We start from the raw sequence: 24,085 nt of genomic DNA on the forward strand, positions 1-24,085 counted from the left end.
TGAGTAGTGACCTACGCATAGGGCTGCATCAGCAGGTTCATTGGCCTGCCCCAGTGAACTAGTGAAATCCCAACCTCTTTCTACTGTGTTCTGTTTTCGATTGGCCCTTATATTTGTGGTTTCTCTGTATAAATCTCCAAGTTGTCATGGCCAAGTTTCTCCTGGACAGCCCCATTTCACCAGCATCTGGCTTTACCACTGTCCCCACTTATGCAACTTTACCTGAAGGGATCAGACTGCCAGGAGGATACTGAGTTGCAGACAGGTTCATGGCCCAGGCACATCCCCATTGTTTCTGGACCAGTGGCAAATGTGGTGTATCTAGAACGGCTTGTGTAGGAGAATCCCATTCATTGGTTCTGAAACGGTGATGAAAGGTGTCGACAAAAAGAGTCCCACTCTGTAAAATATTTAAAGAGGCTTATTCTGAGCCAAATATGGGTGACCATGACCCAAGTCACAGTCTCAGGAGGTCCTGAGCACATGTGCCTAAGGTGGTTGAGTTACAGCTTGGTTTTTATGTTTTATGGAGACATAAGACATCAATTGATATGTGTGGGGTATACATTTGTTTGGTCCAGAAGGGTGGTGGTTTACAGTTCATAGCGGGTTCAAAGACTTCCTGATTGGCAATTGGTTGAAAGAGTTAAGTTATTGTCTAAAAACCTGGAATCAACAGAAAAGTGTGTCAGGGTCAAGATAAGGGTTTGTGGAAACCAGGTTTCTTATTATGTAGATGAAGTCTTATAGGTGGTACCCTTAGAGAAAATAAGTTGGCAGATGTTTCCTAATCAGACCCTTAAAAGATGCTAGACTCTCCATAAATCTCTTCAGGACTGGGAGGGCATAGAATGGGGAAAGATCTTTTATGTTAACAGAGATTCTTTATAGATATAACTTTCTCCCCACTAAAATGACTTTTCAGGCCATTTCAAAATATGGCAAGGAAACATATTTTGGGGTGAAATATTTTGATTTTCTTCTTTGTCTGTCATGTGAGGTTACGCTAGAGTCAGGCTGGAAAGTAAGCCACGTTATATAGCGTTAAATGAAACCTCTCTGATGAGATTTTATGGTTTGTGGGGCATGACTCCCCAGGTCCCTTAGATAGGAATTTGGGCAAGATAAGTAAAAGGTCAGAGTTCAGTCCTCAAAGGGAACTGCAGTGTGGAAACAGCAGCTCAGGATGGAGCTGGAACTGGCACTCATGCCCCTGCCTGTGTGTGGAACAGGCCATGTGATCTGAAGCCTGCTTCTCGGCCTACGAGACACCCTACTGGCAGTCCAGGGACTCTGGGAGTTATCTCTCCTCTTCCCTCCAGATCCACACTCAGACATCCCATCCTTTCAGTAACCTCCCCTGACTCCACCCCCACTAGCAGAACAGAGGGCTCGCCCCTCCGATTATTCCCAATCTGCCTTGCTGGGTAGAGGTCCTATTTCTTGTATCCCTCCTCATCAGGCGGGAGAGCCCAGATGCCAGGTGACAGTTGGGACAACTGGCTTTTGGCTGGATCTGTTTTCAAAGCCATGTTTGAAATGTGTGCTTTTGTTACAGGAAAGGGGTCCTGATCCAGATCCAAAGAGAGCATTCTTGGATCTCACGCAAGACAGAATTCAGGGCAAGTCCATAGAGTAAAGTGAAAGCAAGTTTATTAAGAAAGTAAAGGAATACAAGAATGGCTACTCCATAGACAGAGCAGCCCCGAGGGCTGCTGGTTGCCCATTTTTATGATTATTTATTGATGATATGCTAAACAATGGGTGGATTATTCATATCTCCCCTTTTTAGACCATATAGTGTAACTTCCTGACGTTGCCATGGCACCTGTAAACTGTCATGGCGCTGGTGGGAGTGTAGCAGTGAGGACAACCAGAGGCCACTGTCATCGCCGTCTTGGTTTTGGTGGGTTTGGGCCGGCTTCTTTACTGCAACCTATTTCATCAGCAAGGTCTTTATGACCTGTGTCTTGTGCCGACCTCCTATCTCATCCTGTGACTTAGAATCCCTTCACTGTCTGGGGATGCAGCCCAGTGGGTCCCAGACTCATTTTACCCAGCTTCTATTTAAGATGGATTTGCTCTGGTTTAAACACCTCTGACACCTTGTCATCCCTCCACCCCTGTGAGGTACCCCAACAGGGATCCACAGATGAAATGGCTGGGTTGCGACTCGTTTCCAGTGCTTGGCCCGTGACATCCCTCCTGCTAGCTGGGAACTGGCACATTTCCCAATCAGAGATTGCCACCAATTCAGCTAAGGCCTTATAGATCTGCCTACAGAAATCTGTATAATATGCTTTAATGTATTTAAATGCTCAAGATGGGCCCCAAATGAGCAGGCATGCAGATATTTGCCCAAGAGAAAACAGCATTCTTTTCTATTTATGCAACAGAAAGTTTTACTTAATCTGAGCAAGAAAGCAAATAGCAATTTCTAAAGATTTAATTTAAGGAGGCTTCTCTATTCAGTCAGCTCATAATTTGTAGTTTTTAAGTCCCCTAAAATATCACCTATTCTGGATTTGCTGATAATTAAGGGTTCATTCTGATTTTCCTTTATATGCAAATCTTCCATGAGCACCAACTAATGACTTTTTAAAGGTCTCTTTGTGGACATTGCAGAGAAAATAAGAATGTCACCAAGTGTAATTGTTATGTTGAATATCACTATTCATGCCATCGTTAAAAGGTCCGTTTAAAGGGGGTGAGAGACAAAAGCTAAGCTTGACTGGGTGGAGGAGCCTTTCCCTGCCACTGCGGAACCTCTCGCAGGGGTGGGTGGTGAGGGTGAGTAAATTGTTCTGCCCTCCCCTGAGTTCCCAGGCTCCTTGAATCACACGTGCTCTTCTAGAGACTGATGGGAACACGCAGCTTGCTTCACTCTCAGACCTTCTCTCCCCGCCCAGCGCGGACGGGCTCCGGGCCAGGAGCTCGCAGAGGGACTGACGTGTGTCGCCTCGCCTCTCCCTGCCTCTGTGTAGGAGTTCCCCGCCACAGAGGTCAGGAGGGCGGGAGTGACGCAGGAGCCGTGGCTGCCTGGACTCCAGGGCGGCCCCAGGGGCCGAGGACAGCCAGGTGGAGGCGGCTACGGCTCGGCCCGAACCTACCACGGCCTCCCCTGCAGGGACCTGTGTCCAGCCTCCACGGCCCTGCAGCTGCATTCGCCTCAGCCTCTCGTGCTGGGATCCCTGGGCCCTTCTAGATTCCTATCACACAGGGTCAAAAATGCCCCCACCCATGCACGCTCACTGTGAGAAACCCACTCCCATGCTGTGCACTGATCGCCCGGCGTGCTGCCCCCTGCTGCCTCGGCCTTTCCATTCTGCACCGCAGGGAAGGCCCAGGCGTCCCGCGGCCAGCCCCTGGGGACACCTTCAGGCTGCTCGAGAGGGTTCCAGCTGTCGGGTCAGGAGCAGAGCACAGCCACTGTGCCCTCCGAGGACACCAAGGCACGTGCCGCTGTCCCCCCAGCGCGTGGCCAGTTCCCCGCGACTTTTTAAGCAGTTCTGCTGATGGCGGCCCCCACACCTGCCTGGGTCCACAGCTCACCCAGGTCGAGGGACCCTCGTGTCAGCTCCCTGCCACACCTGTGGTTTGCTTTCTCCAAATAGGAAACTGTTGGATAAATGTTCCATTTAGTATGAAATCAGCTTTCCATTTTATTGCCTTTCTTAAAAATCTGTAATTTTTACTTTGACAGAATGGAATATAAATGGCTCAGAATAAGCTTAACCATCAATAAATGTGGAGTTGAAAAATACAATGGACATATTCCCTAGAAAAACTGCAAATATTATTGATATTTTTTTGCTTGCCTGCTTTCTGTATTATATTCTCATGTACATCTTGAATTAATGTTCCAAGTAATAAAGAAGAAAGGTAATGATGGCAACGTTATTATGACCAAGCTCTGTTCAGAGCCCTCGAAGATCAATTTACTTTTTTTGCTCTTAAATACAGTATTTTAATATGAGCTTTAGTGAGCATATTTATATTCATTTTGAGGCAGTCATACAATGAAATTAAAAATCACTGTCCATTCAATGACTTTTAATTTAGATTTTGCATACCGATTACAACTCTGCCTCTGCCCCCCGCTGAAAAACCCTACATTTCATCTGAAGTTCATTTCTTGAAGGTATCTTTGTCACAAACTAAAAAACTAATGATACAATACTGAAATTTAAAAAACAAGAATGTAATTGGCCCAAAATGACGGGATTATTGCTCGGTAATTTTCCCACTATTTTAAGCTTTGTGTTTTACCTGCATGCTATTTGGATATTTATTTGTGTACATCGGGTTTTGAGAAGTTTATAGTTTTTCTAACAGAAATCACTGAATGTTACATATGTTTGTATGTGTCTTTATTTATTATAAATATGGTAAACAATCACCTAACCCAATGTCTTAGATGTTGTTCTTTCTGGAAGCATATTTTGTCCTTCCAAAGTTTCTTAAAAGCTGTGAGTGAAGGATAATGATATTCAAAGAGAATCAGTACTTTTTCTATTTTTTTGATGACCAACTAAAATTTCTCAAAGAATTTCTGTTAGGACCGTAGACAACCACGGAGTGAGGAGAAGGAGTGTGATGTCAGGCCTGTAAAAACCTGCTTAAAAAACAACCTGCACATTCACCTTTCTTCATGCACCTGCTGAGCTAGCCACTGGCGGCTGTGGAACATGAGGCCTTCCTGCTCTCACCTTAAGCCTGGTTGCGCTGCCTACACAAAGACTAATGCACCGGGCTACCTCCAAAAGCATTAGAGAGCAATGTGGTTTTTATGAAAGTTTTTTTCGGGGGGGATGCCAAAGAGAGAACCACATAGTACGTCCTTCACTGATTCATTAAAAAAAAAAAAAAGTTGAGTGCTTACTATGTGCCAGCACAGCAAAGCTTCCTAAAAAATCCTTTAAAAATGGACACTATGCGGCCACACAGTCATTTTCAATTTACCAAATCCCTCAAAGACTTCCCCAGAGCCTTGCCCAGTGAACCTGAATCAATGTGTACAGCCATGGAAGGCCTGAGGGGTGAAGGAGGTTTTCACTACCATCAGGAAACAAGCAGGTCTAGACAAGGATGGGAACCTTGCCACACATGGACACCATCCTGCAAACTTTATGTTCCTTCTAACCATTCATCGTTACCTTCTACTCCTCTCTTTAATAACCTGACTCTGAGGTCAGGGTACAACTTGGAACAGTAAAATCCAGCATTGATGGCAGACTTATTGAGATTGCTAAATGGCAAAAACAGTGCTGTTTAAGCTTAATGCTCTCTCTTAGCTAATGAAACAGTGAGGAACTGCAATCCAATCTCAGATTTTCCACCATCAACATAATCCTCTTGCAGAAGAGTAGGAATGTCAGCTTCATCAGTGCTACTAGCATGCTTTGCATCCTGGAAGGATCCCAAGGAGACTCTCCCCCTCTGGGCTACCTCCAAATGTTGTCTATCAGGTCTTTCCTGAAATTTGTAAGAGTATGTTTTTTCCAAATCTTTGCTAGGAGCTGCAATGTATATAATTTTTGCTAAATCTTTGCTAAGGACCACATGATGATATGTATGTCTTGCTTATAAACCCAACCAAAGTGCATTAGAGACCATTTGTCCTGAAGCTACCAACCAACTAGATTTGCAAGTCCACCCAAATGTGTATGACATATGGTCAGGGAGGATGATACATCACCTGGTGCATTTCCCATCATGAGGACTGCCTAATAGGTCTAGTCTTGTTCTAATCTAATAGGCCTATGAGATCAAACAGCAATGAGCTGAAAGCTAGCGTTTATTTGTTTGTTTGTTGTTTGTTTTAATGTAGGTATTGTTACTAAATGTAAATTCCATGAAGGCAGGGACTTTAGTCTTTTTTTTCACTGCTTTCCACCTGCTCAGCAATTGTTCTTAGCAGTTCCTGAGATCAATAAATATTTGCTGAATGGGTGGATGGAGGGAGAGTGTATTGGTTTTCTATTGTCACAAATTTAGCCACTTAGGACAACACCCACATATTATCTCACAGTTCTGCAGATCAGAAATCCAGCAGACTCAGCTATGTAATATGATTAGAATCTATTAAGGAGGTCAAAGTGTCAGTTGCCCTGTGTTCCTTGTAGAGATTCTGAGGAAGAATTCACTTCCAGGCTCATCCCAGGTGTTGATAGAAATCAGTTCTAATGGTTGCAGGACTGAGGTCTCCATTTCCTGGCTGGTTGGCAGCAGTGGGGAGCTCTCAACTGCTAGAGGCGGCCCACATTCCCTGGCCCATGACCATCTCATCTTCAAAGGCAGCAATGGAGGGCTTCCTATCACTCGGCCTCCCCTTCTGCCGCATCTCATCTGCCTTCCTCTTCTGCTTTCAAGGGCTCGTGTGATTCCCACCCAGATAACGAAGAGTATTGCTCAAGCAGAGTGTTAACTAACCTTCTAACTTTGTTCCACTTTTTTTTGTTACAAGGCATGAAACTATGCGGAATAATCCCTTGTTTTAAGGTCAGCAGATCAGTAACCTTAATTCTGTTTGCGAAGTCCTTTCACAACAATACCTTGATTCGTGTTCGATTGAATAACAAGGGGACAGAAATATTGGAGGGACATCTGTAGAATTGAGGTTTTGGAATGAAATCATCAAAAAATTGATGCCTGGATGACCATGACTGGGAGCTTGAAGTACATGATCAAGAGGATACAAAATTAACTGCCAACATTTAGCGAAGGTAGCGCAGCTCGACACTGTATTATTTTTGGAATTGTTATTCTTACTTTACAGATGAAAAAGCTGAGCATTGGATCAAATGACTTGCCCAAGGTCATAGGGCAGGAATGAACCAAAGCCAGCACCCAAGAAATAACCAGGTCCTCCTTCCAAACCTGAGTGGCAGGTACTCTGGAAGTGTAAATTGGATTGCCAGAAATAGCATTTCTAAGGTAATTCTGATCAAAAGATTTCTTTTATTTAAGGTACTGAAGTAAATGGAAGTTTCATTGATCCGATTTAACAACTATTACATGGTGGCAGATCAAAGTAGCTGTTGCTGATCTTCACAAATTCTTATACATTATGAAGCAAAAATGTTTTCATATCATCAATTTCTATTGTGGAGTAGTAATCAATAATATCTTGAGAAAAACTCTAAACACAGAAAACTATCAGCAAGTTCACCTAATTAAAAACATCAAACAGAATCTTCTTTGTTCCACTTTTTGTGTTAGAAGGCATGTAACCACATGGTGTGCATTCAATTTTTTTTTAATCCCAGCCAAATTCCTTCTCAGAGTTATGGATAAAATCTGTGTATGGAGCTGTCTTAGTCGTTTTTTGTGTTGCTATAACAGAATAGCTCAGACTGGGTAATTTATTTTTAAAAAGAAGTTTATTTGGCTCATGATTCTGGAGGCAGGGAAGTCCAAGATTGCACAGACCATTTGATAAGGGTCTTGTGCTGCTTCAATTTATGGGGGAAGTTGAAAAGGACGTGGGCATGTGCAAAGAGACCAGAGTCTCTGAGGATCTCATGGGGAAAAATAGTAACTCGCATGTGATTCATTTGTACAAATTTTAGTAAGATATAGAGCAAGCTTATACCTTACTCTTTTAGGCAATTTAATTTACACAATGTTTTCGTTTCTAAACATAATTCTTTGGTAAAAGACCATTTGTTTTAGGTGCAATTGTTCACAATCTCTTTTTCTAACTAATCACATAGTTCTCCCAACAATTCTCCCAAATATAATAAGTAAACACATTAAAAATTGCTTTTGCCATGTATACTTCAGTTACCTTGCCAAATTGATATTTCAAGTTAAACACGGTTGTATATTACACAGAGAAGAGTGTTCTCCTACTCTTAACAATAACTCATTGAACAAGTACTCTTATACTATTTATGAAGTAATTCAAAAGAAGACATTAAACTACATTTACTAGTACATTATGGAGAAGCACTTCTATGGCCCTATTCCTGAAAATCAGCCTACTTTTTCTTAGAAATTTCTACCTACTTTTACTAGAAATTTATTGCACTAATAAATTTTTCTTGATTTCCCATATTAAAAAAATAATTCGTTGCAAATAAAACCTTTGCTGAGTAATAATCACTTAGCATAGAAATGATTTTAGTATTAATATAATTCTCTCTAAATAAATAACTTCCAGGCCCAATGCATAATGTACCAAGCACACCTATTAAAATGATAGTTTTGTAATGTGAGAATTTCCATTATAAAAACCTGCAAGACACAATCTAGCACATTTAAAGAATGATCACTTTTAGATTGTAATTGGAAGATAAATTCTAATTACTGTTTAATTTCTTGGTTGAACATCTTTGGCATGTACAACATAAAATTGACTCTGAAATTATGCAGTTAAGATTATCAGCACTTAACTATTCCGTTTGAAGCTGCAAAGGTTTAATTTGCTTGACTCAAAGAAATATTCAACCAGAAAAAAAAAAACTGCTTAAAGCTTGGAAAGTTTAAAAAGTGGCCATCGATATAGTTAACTAATCTATAATAAGCTGTGTTCAATGAAATGGCTCAACATTGGGTCACTGAAAAAAATGGTACATTCTATAGAAAGTATGCTATTTGAGGTGTTCTAGACCAGGAAGATAAACATGTTTTTAGAATTCTATTATCAAAGCTATGGGTTAACATCCAACATTGTGACATGATCCTGTGACTTTAGTCAAATCAGTAATGGAAAGTTAGAAATCTCCTCCCTTAAACATTGATTCATTCTTAGAATGACTTCTTGCCTAAACTATGTTTTTCAAAAATGTAAATCTCAGAGAGTTGTTCTTCCAGTCACATTGCTGGAGTAGAGATTTATAATTTTTTAAATTTTTAATGAGATTATTGACTTATTAATTTGTAGATTATTGACTTATTAATTTGTTCCAAGTTCTTTTGTGTTAACTGTCTTAAAAATGGCTAACAGTTATTTAGTGATTTTTATAGGCTAGATTCTGGATTAAGCTGTTTTCGTGAATCATCTCATTTAATCCTCACAAACCCAGGAGGAAGAAAGTATCCTTCCTCTAATTTAACAGATGAGAAAATGAATGCAGAGAGATAAAGTAATTTTCAAACTGTGAATCAGTTAGTAAAAAGGGCACTTACAGGATTATTCAAATGGAAAGAGAGATAAAAAGTAAAACTTGTATAGTTTTTTCCATCCATAAATACTGAGTGCGTCAACTGCACCTAATGGGGTATTTAATTACATTGTTATAGAGAAATCATTCAGCTATATTGATTTAATCTTCCAGTGTTTAAACCAACAATAATAAACTAATAACATTTCTAAACTTTCAGTTTCTTCCGAAGTTATTTTTATTCGTGTTACTAAACTTAAAAAAGTAGTGTTCAATACTAATCATTTACTGTGATCTATTTTTTAAAACGTCTGAGTGGCATTATTCTTGGACGAAAAGTAAATCCAAATTCAGCCTTTATGTAATAGTATGAAATTTTTACTTTTGGAGTTTATAAAAGAGTTTAATAAATGTATAACATAAGTAATAATCAAGATTTTTATGGCATATGTTTATTAAAGCTCATTTATAGCTAGTTAATAGAGTATGCATAGATTTTGCTGAGTTAATAAATCCAGTGCAAAGTACCACTTGTACATGATGATGTAGATAGCTTCACTATAGCTATCCTGAAGCATGGAGTTCTTCATGCACAATAGTTTGTCCTTTGTGTGAAAAGATAATTTGCTGACCATTTCTGCACAGAAGTCCTCATCATCAGCAGGACTTAACTTGAGATGATTCAAGCCAATTGCAAGAAATGCTCTTTAGAAAGAAGAATTTACAAGACTTGCTCATTAAACTATGTAAATTAATTGTAACTTGAAAAGAGAAAAAAAGCTCTAGTTTCACTTTTTTAAGTTTGGGGAAGATGAGTTGCAAATAATGATCAAGAAGAAAGTCATTCTGTCTAAATTAGGGCATGGTGGATCTTCAGCTTGAATGTTTATCTTGAGAGAATGAGAAAGAGAAACAGAGAGAGGGAGATAAATAGATAAAGGAAAAAGAAGGTCAATGAATATGACAGAAAGCACGAGGGCATTTTAGTAGGTAGAGAGATTAAAACCTAAAACCATGATGGTTCTTTCATATTTTTTAAAATCTAAGAGAAATATGATGAGAAAGAGAAAGATGTTGAAGATATACAGAAAGAATATCAAGTAGAGCCATTGATCTTAACTATAAATATAAGGCAGAGATGCATTGAAAATAAAGGCCACAAAATGCAAATGAATGAAAACACTTAGTATGTCACAAACATGACAAACAAAAAGCTCCTGGAATTTTTCAGACTGAGATGGCCTTATTTCATTTGTGGTGGATCCCAGTTGAGTGTCATCCCTCCATGAGTGGGCATAGACCCCTGTCTGAATCTCCTGAGTCACATGGTGCACACTGCATCCCATTAGGACTGATACTGTTTTGCAACAGCTTAACTAATACAATTTCAATATTTAACCAAAATCTGCATTCCTGTAACGTTTCTACTGGGGGCTTCATTTGGCTGTCTGAACCAGGCCTCTCTACTTCATGAGCTTCCATAGATTTCTTGGTGAATATTCTTGTGCATCCTGTTCTTTGATGTATTGATTTTCAACAATACATCAAAATCAGGTACAAGGCAGACCTTTTCTTTGTTGGATTCCCAATGTACAAAGACTGAATCTTGATTACATCCTAATGCTGACATTTCTAGACAATATTTATTTGCTGTTCTTTGTTTCCCTTTGTTTCTCTTGCTCTATAAATTTCTCCAAAATCCTAACATGTTGTTTGAAATTTCGTTGTTTCTTCTCATACAAGTTTGCATTTCAAGTTATTTTATAGCCTAGATATATAGGAATCCTGCTTTCCTCCAAATGTGTAAAAATTAATAACTGTTAATAGTCCTCTGCTGTCTAAGTTTTAGATTTGACATAAGGGATGCTGTTTGAGGCTGAAGCCATCTGATGTGGTTTGGCTTTGTGTCCCTACCCAAATCTCAAGTCAAATTGTAATCACCCATGTTGGAGGAGGGGCCAGGTGGGAGGTGATTGGATCATTGGGGTAGATTTCCCCCTTTCTGTTCTCGTGATGGTGAGTGAGCTCTCACGAGTTCTGGTTGTTTAAAAATGTGTAGCACCTCCCCCTTTGCTCTCTTCCTCCTGCTCCAACCATGTAGAAAGTGTCTGCTTGCCCTTCGTCTTCTACCACTGTAAGTTTCCTGAGGCCTCCCCAGCCATGCTTCCTGTACAGCCTGTGGAACCGTGAGCCAATTAAACCTCTTCTCTTTCCTTTTTTTTTGACAGTGTTGCTCTGTTGCCCAGGCTGGAGTTCAGTGATGCGATCTCCTCACACTGCAGCTTCTGCCTCCCAGGTTCAAGCAATCTCAGGCCTCAGTCCATGAGTAGCTGGGACCACAGGCATGTGCTACCACACCCAGCTAATTTTTTTTGTAGTTTTAGTAGACACAGGGTTTCGCCACGTTGGTCTCGAACTCCTGACCTCAAGTGATCCACCCACCTCGACCTCCCAAAGTGCTAGGATTACAGGCGTGAGCCACTGTGCCTGGCTGAACCTCTTTTCTTTACAAATTACGCAGTCTCAGGTAGTTCTTTATATTAAGTTGTTGCACCAACATATAGCAATGTGAGAACAGACTAACAACGCTGTCCATACAAATACAGGAAATGTAGATCTCTTGTACATTTGGAATCCAACAAAGAAAAGGTCTGCCTTGTACCTGATTTTGATGTATTTATCAAAATCAATACATCAAAGAACAGGATGCACAAGAACAATATTTACCAAGAAACCTATGGAAGCCCATGAAGTCTCTTGCTTCTTCAGGATAAAATTTTAGATCACTGTTTTGGCATGAAAACAAAGTATCACCTTGGCAGAAGACTTTGTCATCCCTCCAGTAGGCATGCTGACATCTTGACTGTTTTCTGCTCTTTTGCTTCTTATCATTTTATTGGACAGGGTATAGCCCAGCTAGCTGGATTCCGTGTCATGTTTGATATTGGCAAAGAAAACTTGTGATTGAAAGTAAGGTTTCTCTACCAGACAATTTTTACAAAGAATCCGATGGTGCACTCTTTCAATAATTTCTTTCCCTTGCACCCCAAAAGTCAATCATTTACCAATCTTATTACTTGTTCGTTTGCAACAGTGTGCCCACACCACTGTTGCCAGCTGTCCCTACTGTGCTGTGACAGTGAGTTTGGAGCATCACTATCACACGTTGTCTATGACAGCAAATTCTTCCTTGTTCTCTAAGCAGCAAAAATTACATCTGTTGTCTCATCTCAATTTGAAAAACCTCTCTGCAATTCTAGGAACAGGTAGTCACCAGTCTAAAAGAATGCTGGACAAAATTGTAGTAGTAGTTTGTGGTTTTCCTTTCTTCCTTTTGAAATATTTCTATCTTTATAATCTCTTAACATTATCTGAGTCCTATCTAAGGCATTTTAGTAGGTAGGGCATTTTAGCAGGAAAGAGAAAAATCAACTTCCTAAGCACCTCCTCCCCCTAATGCTTTGAAGGCTCAGCATATATACTCATGGGACAAATGACACTTTTGTAAAAGAAGAAACAGAAAACCTGCCAACTGAGTGAATATTGGGAATAAACAAGCAGGGATTTCCACTTTTTAAAAAATTCTTCACTTTGTTAAGAATTTACGTGATGACTCTTTCTGCGGTACTATAGAGCCTCTTCCACAGTGAAATTGAGAAGGAGATTGGGACTTGATATGCAAACTCAAGTATATAACTGGTTGATTAGAGAGAAATGAATGGTAAATATCAGTTTCATGGAGATGGCAGGAAAATCACAAGATAGAGCTTGACCACTGAGATTTCTAGAGCTTGACCACTGAGATTTCTAGAGCTTGGCCACTGAGATTTCTAGAGCTTGACCACTGAGATTTCTAGAGCTTGGCCACTGAGATTTCTAGAGCTTGGCCACTGAGATTTCTAGAGCTTGGCCACTGAGATTTCTAGTATGGAGATATTATATGCTGGTAGCAATTGTACAAAGATACATTTATGGATAGAAATCTAGGGGAAAGAAGTAGTAGTTCGTCCTCACAGATTCCAACTGAGAAAGGGTAGAGGAAAACACGGCAATGTCTCTCGAAGTCTGCTAGGCCACTGTTTCACCTTGTGCAGATTCATGACGCCAGTCTGGGAAGAGTTCGCTTCCTGGTACCTGGTACAGATGGGGTTATCCCACCTCTTCTGACACACATGCCGTAGAAAAAACCATTCATTCATTCATCTATTTCATTGTTTTTACTGAATATTTTATATATGCCAACCACTGTGCTGAGCACCAAATATAGAATAGTGCATGTAAATTAATAAAAGCAGAAATATATATAATTACACTCACTGGAGTTCAAAGTGCCAGTGACAATAATGATGGTGATAGCAGCCAACAGTCACTCTACATCCCCTCCACATGAGGCTCTGCGCTAAGTGCCTTTATCTGCAGTATCTGAACAAGCTTCATGCCAGGCAGGAGAGCACAGCTCAATTTGCTTCATTCTTGTCTGAGACTCCCAGTGGTCACATTGCTGTCTTCACCACAGAGCCCCTTGCAGAGCCAAAATACCATGGTGAGAGAGGGTGGATACAAAACATTCACTTTGCACACCTTCACCTTCCTCTAGCAGCCCCTGGGCTGTCACCGTGGCAGCACTTTGATGCTCAGCCCCTCAGACATGTCGTTTTGGCAGGAAACCAGCTAACTGAAGCAAAGTAAATGAAGCAAACACCGCCTCTTGAAAGGGCCGTGGTATAGCTGATGAGGAGACCCAGGATCAGTTACTGCTGTCTTAATACCTTGCACGACCGCAGGCCAGTCATTCAGTCTGTCTGTGTGTTTCTCCATCTAGCAAGTAGGAAGCAGAAATACTCACATGTCCTCAAGTCCACATGTGTCAAATACAAATATGCTCTTCCCTCTTCCTGCCGGACATTCTGTGATGCAGATTCTCCTTCCCCTTCTCACATCTGTTTTTCTTTCCCTCAACCTCAGTGCCTGTTGTCATTTATAGTCAAGCAATTCATTCCTACTTCTTCTCACCACCCACTTTGTGCAGAGCCTTTTACTCTAGAACCTGCCCAAGAACAGAAAAACCTGGGTTCCACTGCAGATAACCCCAGGGTTCCTTCCCTCCCACACTGTAGTTAATCCCAATTGCCTGGCACCAACTCATACCTGAGCTGTGGAATCAATAATTTCTGGATTTTATGATCCCCTTGTAAACGCTGGCAAAATCAATGAGATTTCCATACCAGAGAGTGGGGAACATTGAAGTACATGCTATCGATAATTAGTTCTTTTACAGAAATGCAAGGTAAGTACACGGTGTTTCTGCCACTTTTATGCATAATGCGGCATTTATACAAACAACATCCACACAGCTAGTTGAACTGCCTGGAGCAAAATAATATTCAACCTTCAAACTTAATAAATGCATAAACTTAGAACTTGTAGGATGCGTTCTGCTCTGGTTTTGAAGTGCCTAATTAAGTACATTCAAGGAGGTTATTTTGTTTTGTTTTGCTTTTAGCCCCCTCCGTTTGAAACCCACTTGTGGTCAGTGTTAGAGAGCTGATGGTTTTCTTAATGTGTCATTGTTACAGAACATTCCTGTGATTCTGTATTCTTCAATGTAATACCTGTGTTTCTGTGAAATAATCTGTGAGATTTCATGCTAAGCATTGCTCTTGCTCTTTTCTATTTTTATTCTAAGTATGTTAACTGATTTCCTTGGTGGGATGTGCTTGCAAGCTTGAGTGTATCTCGGTTTATCTAATAAACGTGTTACTGGCACATATTGTGTAAATCAAATTTTAACAAATTGAATCATATATTTAAATGCCTGAGGGGCACTCCTTTTAAGAAATTAATCATATTCTGAATTTTAAGGGAATTTTTACACCCAAATTTTATTTTCTGATAATCTAGGTTTTCACTTGATTTGCTTTATTTAGGTGACATTGTATCAAATTATTAAATTCATTGAGGAATTTTAAAAGCAAGGCATTGAGGGAAAGGATTCTGGGAAGATGGTAGAGTAGAGAGCACCAGGCACCTGTCTCCCTACCTAGATAATAATTGCACTGAGAGAATCTATCTGATGGAACTTTTTTTGAAGTCTGGCATCTATTCTAAGGATTGAAACATTCACAGAAAGGCTTAGAAGGTAAATTGTGGTTAATTTCAGTCATATAAGCTGGTAGCAAAGTGGCAGCTACCCATCCCCCAGTCCTATGGCAGGGAGCTGTGCACCTGTTCCTAGAGTAGCTTGCACACAGCTTGTGGGAGCCAGTGTAGGTGAAAAGGACCCTTTCCTCCAAAACTTGGGGACCTGTGTTCTGATTGGTGCTTCTGAATGTGGAGCTGCAAACACAGAGGGGGCAACTATTGCTGTATCCCTCCCTCATTTGTTACAAGCCCCTCCCCCTCTGGTTGAAGCAATTTCCAGGGAACTTATATGGCCAGTAACCCCCTTTTTCTTTTTTTCTCCTTCCCCCTCATTTTTCTCCTTTGCTTCTTTTGGAATCCAGACATTTAAAAGCAATCACATATGCAAAGGCATCTAGAAAGTCACTATGCATGCCCAAGGAAAGGCACAGGCCTAAAGAAGACCTGAGAAGACCTTAGGTTTACACCTCAGGCTGGTCACCTGCACAGATACAACGGAGAACAATTTTTTTTAAAGAAAAACCTGGGGAAGTGGGGAGTCTGATTTCCAGAGTTACTATGTCATTAGATCAGATATCCAGTTTTCAACAAAAATCATAAGGCATATAAAGAAACAGGAAAGTATTGTCCATTCAAAGTAAAAAATAAATCAATGGAAACTGTCCCTAAGAAACAACAGATAATAGACATTGCTAGACAAAGGCTTTAAAAACAACTATCTTAAAGATGCTCAAAAACTAAAAGAACAAGGGGAAGAAGTCAAGAAAACAATGTATGAACAAAATGAAGATACCAATAAAAAGATTTTAAAAAGTCTAAAAAGAAACCAGCTTCACAACTGGAACTAAAAAGGACAGTAACTGAAAGAAAAAATTTATCAGAAGGATACAAAAGCAGGTTTGAGTGGACAGAAACATCATCCATGAATTTAAAGATAACACAATAAATTACAGAATCTGAGGAATAGAAAGAAAAAAGATTTTTCTTTTGAAAAAGTGAACAAAGCCTGAGGGACCTGTGGAACATCATAAAGTGGACCAGCATGTTCGTTGTGGGATTCTAAAGTGAAGAGAGAGAGAAAGCGGTAGAGAGGTTATTCAAAGAAATAATGGCTGAAAACTTTCCAAATATGGTGAAAGCCACGAATGTAAACATCCAAGAAGCTAAACAAACTCTAAGTAGGATGAACTCCAAGAGAACCACACTGAGACATATTATAATCAAACCGTCAAAAGACAAGGAATCTTGAAAGCAGTGAGAGAAAAAGGACTCATCGTGTATACAGAATACTCCAAAGATTAACAACTGACTTCTCATTAGAAACTATGGAGGCCAGAAGACAATGGGCTAATGTATTTAGCAAGGAAAAACAAAACAAACAAAAAAAAACCGTCAACAAAGAACCCAATATCCAGCAAAACTGTATATCAAAAGCCAAGGGAGTTTGCTACTGCTACACCCACCCTGCAGAAAACACTAAAAGGAGGCCACAGATTGAAATGACTAGAAATTAGCTTGAAGCCAGATGTAGAAATAAAGGTCTTGGTAAAGGTAAATACATGAGCAATTATAGAAACTAGTATTGTTTCACTTTGGTGTGTAACTCCACATTTTGTTTTCTACATTATTTAACCTATTAATGCATAAAAAATACAAGTTCATGTTTTTGGACATACAGTGTATTAAGACATAATTTTGTAACATAAATAACTGATCCCAACACTTTGGGAGGCCAAGGTGGGCAGATCATTTGAGGCCAGGAGTTTGAGACCAGCCTGGCCAATATGGCAAAACCCTGTCTCTACTAAAAATATAAAAACTAGCTGGGCATGGTGATGTGCCCCTGTAATCCCAGCTACTTGGGTGGCTGAGACACAAGAATTGCTTGAACCCAGGAGGTGGAGTTTTCAGTGAGTGGAGATCATGCCACTGCACTTCAGCCTGGGTGAGAGAACTGAGACTCTGTCTCAAAAACAACAATAACAACAACAAAACCTGAAAAGGGTGAGGGTACAGTTGCATAGGAGCATTTTTTGTGTGTGTTATTGAAGTTAAGTTGGTATCAATTCAAATTGGAGTTTTATAACATTAGGATATTAAATGTAATCCTTAGGGTGACCACAAAGAAAATAGCTATAGAATACATACAAAAAGAAATGAGAAGCAAATTAATTCACTGCACAGATAAAGACTAAGAATGAAGACTGAATTCTAACATGCATATATATACACATGTTATTCAGTCTTGGGAAAAAAGGAAATCCTATTTGGAGTGTCATGAATGAACCTGGAGGACATTATATGAAGTAAAATAAGCCAGGCACAGAAAGAAAAATATTACATGATCTCACTTATATGATGAATCTAAAATAATCAAACTTCAAGAAGCAGAGAATGGAAGGGTGGTTGCCGGGGGCTGTGGGGTGGGAGAAATAGGGAGATGTTGGCTAAAAGGTACAAAGTTTCAGTTATAAGGTGAATAAATTCTGGAGAGCTAATGTACAGCATGGTGACCACAGTTAATTATACTCTATTGCATACTAGAAACTTCCTGAGAGTAGATATCAAGTGTTCTCAGCATCAAAAAAAAAAAAAAAGGGTAATGATGTGAGGTGATGGATATGCTAATTAGCTTGATTATAATCATTTCACAATGTATTCATATATCAAAACATCATGTGTACAACTTAAGTATATACAATTTTTATTTGTCAATTATGTCTCAACAAAGCTGGAAATAAAAGAGGAAGCTTCTTTAAAAATGTGTCTATGATTTCCCAGTGACATGGACAATTTAGGATTGTAATCAACCATTGAAATTGTTAGTTAGCCAACTAAATCTCTTATGTACAAATAGAAACCTTGAATCTCGTAAAATCAATACTTCATGAATACCTACTGCATGCTGAATTCCAGAGACACATGAATAAAGACGATGTAGGCTGTGACCTTATTATACTGGGCTGGATTCTGTGGAGTGGGACTGAGTAGACAGGATAACTCACTTTATCTGGGGGCATCAGGGAAGGCTTTCTAGGGGACCAGTCTGGATCTTGGAAAAAACAGAGAGCTACTTTATGCTTTAATTTGCATTAAAATTGTCCAGCGGTAAAGCATTATATGCTGTGTAGATGGTAAATGTTTTTTACTTAATCAGAAAAGCATCCTAAGAGTGATGGATTCTAAATTGATTTTTACTGCAGTGGATGCATACAAAATGAAGGAGGGGAATTGGTCTGTAGTTCCCCCATGCCCCTACCCTAAGAGATAGTTTGTGTGAAAGATTATACATGAGGGAGGAAACAACAGGGCCAAACTTGAAGGATGAAAACTGATTTGATGGACTTGAGTTGAAAATAAAAACAAGCAGGACGAGGCTGCGATTGCATTGTGAAGTCACCATGCGTCTACTGTAATTTATTCAAATCCAATCAGGCCCAGAGAGCAGGGCAGGCCCCCTTCTGTCCACTCTACATTCCACACTACTCTTGGGTCCACACTCTGGAGAGACCATGAGATCAAACATAAGAATCCTGCATTCCTCTGTCAGTTTCAGCTCCTCACCTGCCTCTGAAGTGTAGTAATTACGTCATGGCCCCCCAGTGCAACCACGCCCTAACAGAAGCAAGCCACTTCAGCTGCTGCATCTATTCCAGTGCTGGAAGAAAAGCTATTCATGCCTGTGGGCATTTGGGGCCTATAGGGCCTTAATCCCTGCTCACCCTCCCAAGCTGAGATACAGTTACACTTCTAGAGGACAGAGAAACTTCCTGAGGGTTGTGTTAGTGCATTCTCGCACTGCTGTAAGGAAATATCTGAGACTGTGTAATTTATAAAGAAACGAGGTTTGATGAGCTCACGGTTCTGCAGGCTGTACAGGAAGCATAGCGGCTTCTGCTCCTGGGCTTCTGCCTCAGGAAACTTAACAATCGTGGCAAAAGGCGAAGGAGAAGCAGGCCTGTCTTACATGGTTGGAGCAGGAGCGAGATTGGGGGGCAGATACTACACCCTATTAAATGGCCAGATCTCAGATGAACTCACACACTATCACGAGGACAGTACTGAGGGGGAAATCCGCAGCCATGATCCAATCACCTCCCACCAGGCCCCACCTCCAACACTGGGGACCACAATTCGACGTGATATTTGGGCAGGGAAATAGGTCCAAACTGTATCAATTGGGGGGGATGTGTCTGGGTGGAAGTGAGTCTTTTATATTTTTGGAGTGATTCAGAGAGTCAGAGAGTCAGAACAACACAGTGTGTGCAGAGCACTCTTGGTTGCAGAGACCAGCGACAGGCATGATGGAAATGAGCATGTTAGGCATGGCTTAGCAAAGGTCTTTTGAAAGAAACAAGTGAGTGTAAATGTTTGCTCATGGCACTATTTCTAGGGCTTAGGTCAGGGGCTCAAGGGCCGTTCTCAAGGGTTTGCACCAGGATAATGGAGAGGAGGAAAAAGCCTGAGATATGGCACCTTAAAATCAGCAAGACTGAAGAGTTCATTAAGTATGGGCTGCAGAGAAGAAGATGATTCAAAAATGACTGAGAAGCTTGGGTGTTAGGCTGGTGATGCCATTTTCAGCACTGGAAAACACAGGAGACGCAGGTGGTGCATTGAGTCCTGGACATGCTGAGTCGGAGGAACTGCAGGGATCCCCAGGTGAGCACTCACAGAAGCAAGTTGGAAGGGCAGGCTCTCCATGCCTGCCCCGTGGCCGGCGTTATTTCTCCACTCCCTGTCACCCTCGGAGGAAGAGTTTCATCCAAAAGCTGGGTGAGCAAGCCCAAGTACAGCTAGGACAGTGAAAAATCAGAAAGCAGGAGAGGAAAATCAGAAGCTGGATAGAAGGAGGATGAATTCAGGGAACACTCATCCCACACTGTCTACCGTTACCCTTCAGGGTCCCTGCAAACCGTCTGGGAAAGAGCATCACAGTGGAACTCCCAGTCACACTTGTGAACGTGGAACCCTTCTTGGTGCCAGCAACAAGTACAGAATTACTGAGTGGCACCTGTGCTGTGGCTTCAGCTCACTGCTCAAGGGCAGGGGCCACCTAGAGACTGAGGCCGCCTGGCTCTAGCCGCTGGGGAGGTTTCCTTCCCCAGCACTAAGGGAGCTGGTGGTGAGGGCTCCCAGGAAATCAGAAAGGTCGTGAAAGGAGTGGAGGTTTTGAGATTGCAAAAGAAAATTTCTGGCCAGGTCCAGTAGCTCATGCCTGTAATCCCAGCACTTCGGGAGGCCGAGGTGGGTAGATCACTTGACATCAGGAGTTGGAGACCAGCCTGGCCAACATGGTGAAACCCCATCTCTACTAAAAATACAAAATTAGCTGGGCGTGGTGGCGGGAACCTGTAATCCCAGCTACTCAGGAGGCTGTGGCAGGAGAATTGCTTGAACCTGGGAGGCCAGGGTTGCAGTGAGCCGAGACTGCACCACTGCACTCCAGCCTGGGCGACAAGAACGAGACTCTGCATCAAAAAAAAAAAAAAAGTTTCTAATGAAAAAGGGAGGCAAGGTCATTACGTGGAGATTAGATAATCAAACTTTGAAACTGTTCAGCTGGGTAGAAGAAAGCAAGATCATGGATGTGACAATGTGTTGATGTTCATGCTTGTTGTCTTACTCGCCTAATGTACACGCAGAGAATTGACAACATGGCTGATCTTAAAATTAGGTTGAGGTTTAAGAGAACTAAGCCTGAAAGAGTGATGAAGGCTGACTTAAGCATTCCGTCTTAACTGGGACATAGAAAACCTCAAGTCTGCTATTGACTCTGTCAGTAATTCATTATGTGGCATTATATATATAGTCTCTGTGCATTAGGGGAAAAACAGAGGTGAAAACAGTAATTATTTACTCAGAGCACACTGACTGCCAAGGTATTTATGCACTGCACAAGGAAGAGGAAAATAATACTTGCCACCTACCTACCCATTACGGGTGACGTCTGGAGAGAGGCATTCAATTCTTGGATGAACGGGTGTATGAATAGCAGCGTATCACCTGCTTCTGATCTGTCTTATTTTTGCATCAATTCACCTCCTGAGTGACAGTGGCAATGGTGCCACTTGTCCTTTGAGTCACTGATTCCATGTCTCTTCACCCAGGGTGTGTGGAAGGGAAGGTTTGAGAGAAGTGAGGCCCCGTTCTTTAAGGTATGATAGAACATTACTAATTAAACACAAAAAAATACTTTTTAAGCAAGGTTACTGCGTGGCTAATGTATTTTATTAATAGATCCCCATTTCTGGGTCCTGTAAAGGAAAATTGTTATTCATGTTACGCTGATCCTACCTTACCTATGTCACTTGCTAACTTAGTAAAGAAGAACTCGTTTTAAAATTTCAGAGAGTGTCATATTTATTTTCCATACATCTTGTCACTTACTATGTATGTTTGTAAACAAATATGTTCCATTTTTTAGGAGACATCTGGTTTCTAACTGGTTTGACTTAATAAGGTAACAGAAGTTCCATGTTCAATCTGCCTTCAAGGGTTGCATTCTCTTAGTCATTTAATGCTTCAAATAGTGTTTCATTCAAGGGCAGATTCTGATTCTCTACTTCTCTCCTCTCACCTCCTCTTTCCTTCTCAGACATGTGGGAAGTGACCCTTGCATAGAGACTCAGAAAAACTCTAAAAGCAGAACACATAAAGCTTTAGGATATTTTCAATGACCCACTCCTGTTCTTTCCTTTACTTGAAAAGGTTCAGAAAGTCCAGGTCTAGGTCACATTCTAAGAGAGCTCAGCCAGAGTGGACTCTGCTTAACCAAAGCCTTCAAGGGGCTCTTTCAGGCATGAGCAGGAAAATACATCCACAACAGTCCCCCTGCGTGCAGATCCCAGGGCCATCTGCCGTGCTCTCAGAGATGCTCATTGTTGTCATTTAACTGCGAGGGCCGCAGAGGGGACAACTGCAGATTCCAGCTCTACAGCCAGACTCCCGGGGCCCAATACAGGCCGCAGCTCTTCGCAGCCATGAGATATGCGAGCATGCTGCCTAACTCATCTGTACCACCATGTTCTCGTCTGTGAAAGTTGGATAGTAATAGTACTTACCTCACAGATTTGTTTCAAGGATCGAGTCAATATTAGCAAAGCATTCAGGACACCACCTGGCACTCAGTGAGTGTGATGTAAATAGTAAAGAAATTGGCTTTTCCTGGCATGATGATCAAGTGATTGGTGCCCAGCGGCTCTAAGCAAACTGTCTTTGAAGGGAGAGAAGAAGCCCCAGCAGAGATTGTTCAGAGCAGTTCAACATCATGCAGGAGTTGCTCAGCTACACCCATCTTGGGATGACGGAGACTCGAAGTGTTATGTATTTTGCTAACTTCATAAATCTGACCAGATATAGGCAGGAGATTGTAACCTGTGCTTTTTGTTTATGAATCTTGTATTGAGATGAATTGTTGAAGATGGTTAGGACAATTTAATGTTGCATAAAAACCACTTCTTGTAATATCTTAATAGTGAGAATAGGAGGGTCAAGGCAAGAAAAGTGCTGAGAAAACAATCCCCCCAAAAAGTTTCTCTCTTAATTTCAACATCATTTTATGTATTTTTGTTGTTGTTGTTGTTTGTTTGTTTTATAGCTTTAAATGTTAGGATTACATTTTGGGGCTTATTGTTCAAATCAAATATCTGGCACCATTCATTTTCTATTTCCACATTTGAAAGACCGAATGTTCATCATTTCTGGTGTCAGTTCAGCCTCTGGCCTCCTTTCTAAGACACATTTTGTAGAGTATTAGTTTTCCCATTCATAGCACAAGAAAAATAACACATTCCTTTTTTATAATAGAAATGTGATTTGAGGTTGCTTACAGAGTAGGTAGATATTTAGGGGGAAAGGCTGTGTTTTGTGTGGCTCTAGGATGAATTATGTGAAATAAGATAAGAGGGAAAGCTATAGCGGATCACTTGAATACTGACCTAGTATTCAACTATTTTTGAAAAGAAGTTCTGCTCTGCTGTAACTCCTGCTGGCCTTCCAGATGCATCAGCTGTGTCATACCACAAGTCTTAAAGGATCTGCCTTGTTTCCACTGCACATCTGCCCCCATGAATAAACTAAGCGGGCGACATGGTTATGGTTATGTGTTCTTAGCTACTCTGTCCTCAGTGTGTAAAATGCCCACCTTTAGGGGCGCTGTTGGGGTGAGGCATTTTAGCTCCCAAAGGATCCTATTAGAGTTTGAGGGCCCTGAGACCAGACTGCACAGAGGGGCAGCCTGGACCCACAAGACATGAGATGAGTTAATCCACAGTTAGCCAAGAGGTTACCGCAGAGATACGGATATTCACTTATTCAACATTTAAGTGCCTACTATGTGCAAGGCAGAAATCTGTATCTACTTTCTCCTCATCAGCAAAAGTAGTTCTACTTTTGTTTTTGGTTTTTCTTTTTAAGAAAAAAAAAAAAACATACTGTGGACTTCTGTATAATACTCCTTTTAGCCAAAGAATTCTGCAACTGAAGAGTTTGAGTCAGTCTCCATGGCATCCCTGGATGAGTTCTGGTCACGAAGGAGCTCAAATGATCCTTGTCAGCCGGGGGAATAAGCTAGACCCAGGCCCTCCCATGCCTGGCCTCATTCCTTTTTCAAGGGAACAACGCCATACCTCATTAGACCCTAGCTATACATTCCTCCAGCCAAATGCCAGGAAGCATCTGACCATGAGACTTTAAGAGCAAAATGTTGCTTAAAGAAAAAATGGGAGCTGTTCTAAATTCAAGAGCTATTAGATATACTCTTCCATTTTCTATGGTCAAAGTCATAACATAAAAACATCACTACAAATTTAAGAAATAGCTACAGTTAATTCAGT

At 41.0% G+C, this 24,085-nt stretch overlaps 1 protein-coding gene across 3 annotated transcripts in view; it reads left to right on the forward strand.

Moving 5' to 3' along the window:
* PACRG (parkin coregulated) overlaps positions 1–24,085 on the forward strand; it is a 580,605-nt gene that overhangs the window by 363,415 nt on the left and 193,105 nt on the right. The window contains exon 5 of one of the 3 annotated variants that reach the window (XM_058435660.1): positions 6,779–6,840. The exons of the other annotated variants lie outside the window; for them this stretch is intronic. Within the exon in view, the coding sequence (XP_058291643.1) occupies positions 6,779–6,807 (29 nt within the window). The 3' untranslated portion in view covers positions 6,808–6,840. Of the gene's footprint in view, positions 1–6,778; positions 6,841–24,085 lie in introns of those variants that run through there. 3 annotated transcript variants of the gene reach the window in all.

The sequence above is a fragment of the Hylobates moloch genome, unplaced genomic scaffold, assembly GCF_009828535.3.
Source record: "Hylobates moloch isolate HMO894 unplaced genomic scaffold, HMol_V3 SCAFFOLD_2, whole genome shotgun sequence".
In the NCBI taxonomy this organism is placed as follows: Eukaryota; Metazoa; Chordata; class Mammalia; order Primates; family Hylobatidae; genus Hylobates; species Hylobates moloch.